Below are 687 nucleotides of genomic sequence, written 5' to 3'. Positions count from 1 at the left end.
GGTGGGGTTGGCAGTGACAGTGACAGTGACAGGGTGGTGGTGGCAGTGACAGGGTGTTGGTGGCAGTGACAGGGTGTTGGTGGCAGTGGCAGTGACAGGGTGTTGGTGGCAGTGACAGTGACAGGGTGGTGGTGGCAGTGCCCCCGCAGGTGGTGACGCTGCCGCGGGAGTCGGTGGTGGCGGTGCCAGGCCAGACCGTCACCTTCACCTGTGTGGCCACCGGTGTCCCCACCCCCATCGTCACCTGGCGCCTGAACTGGGGACACACCCCCAGCAGCCACAGGTGGGTGGGGCTTGGGTGGGTGTGGTCAGATGGGCGGGGCCTGGGGCGGGGCCTAAGGGAGTTGTGGGGTGGGGATTGGGGAAGGGGTGGGGCTTATAATTGGGGAGGGGCTTGTTTTGGGTGTGGTCTGTGATGGGAGGGGGCTTCCATTTGGGGTGGGGCTGTGGAGGGTGGGGCTTGTGATTTGGGGCTGAGGTGGTTGGGGAGGGTTGGGTTTGGGGCAGGGCCCGTGACGGTAGGAGGGGCTTGTGCTGGGGGTGGGTGAGAGGGGCATAGAGCAGGTCTGGGCCCCCTCCCCTGGGGCTGGGCACCACCGGAGTGCTGGGTGTGCTGGGTGTGCTGGGTGTGCAGGGCACCGGGTGTGCTGGGTGTGCTGGGTGTGCTGGGTGTGCTGGGTGTGCTGG

General features: G+C 67.0%; 1 protein-coding gene across 1 annotated transcript in view; it reads left to right on the top strand.

Annotated features, from left to right (window-relative positions):
- Window positions 1-687, top strand: part of LOC113981360 (basement membrane-specific heparan sulfate proteoglycan core protein-like) — a gene marked incomplete at its 3' end in the record, with an annotated part of 13,413 nt that overhangs the window by 3,375 nt on the left and 9,351 nt on the right. Inside the window, exon 5 of the mRNA XM_027708714.1 lies at window positions 139-283. Coding sequence (XP_027564515.1) covers window positions 139-283 — 145 coding nt within the window. The remainder of the gene's footprint in view (window positions 1-138; window positions 284-687) is intronic.

Source organism: Neopelma chrysocephalum, unplaced genomic scaffold (assembly GCF_003984885.1).
Source record: "Neopelma chrysocephalum unplaced genomic scaffold, ASM398488v2 Primary Assembly neopelma1_96503, whole genome shotgun sequence".
Lineage (NCBI taxonomy): Eukaryota > Metazoa > Chordata > Aves > Passeriformes > Pipridae > Neopelma > Neopelma chrysocephalum.
Note: the sequence above shows the minus strand (reverse complement) of the source record. Positions and strands in the feature narration are given on the sequence as shown.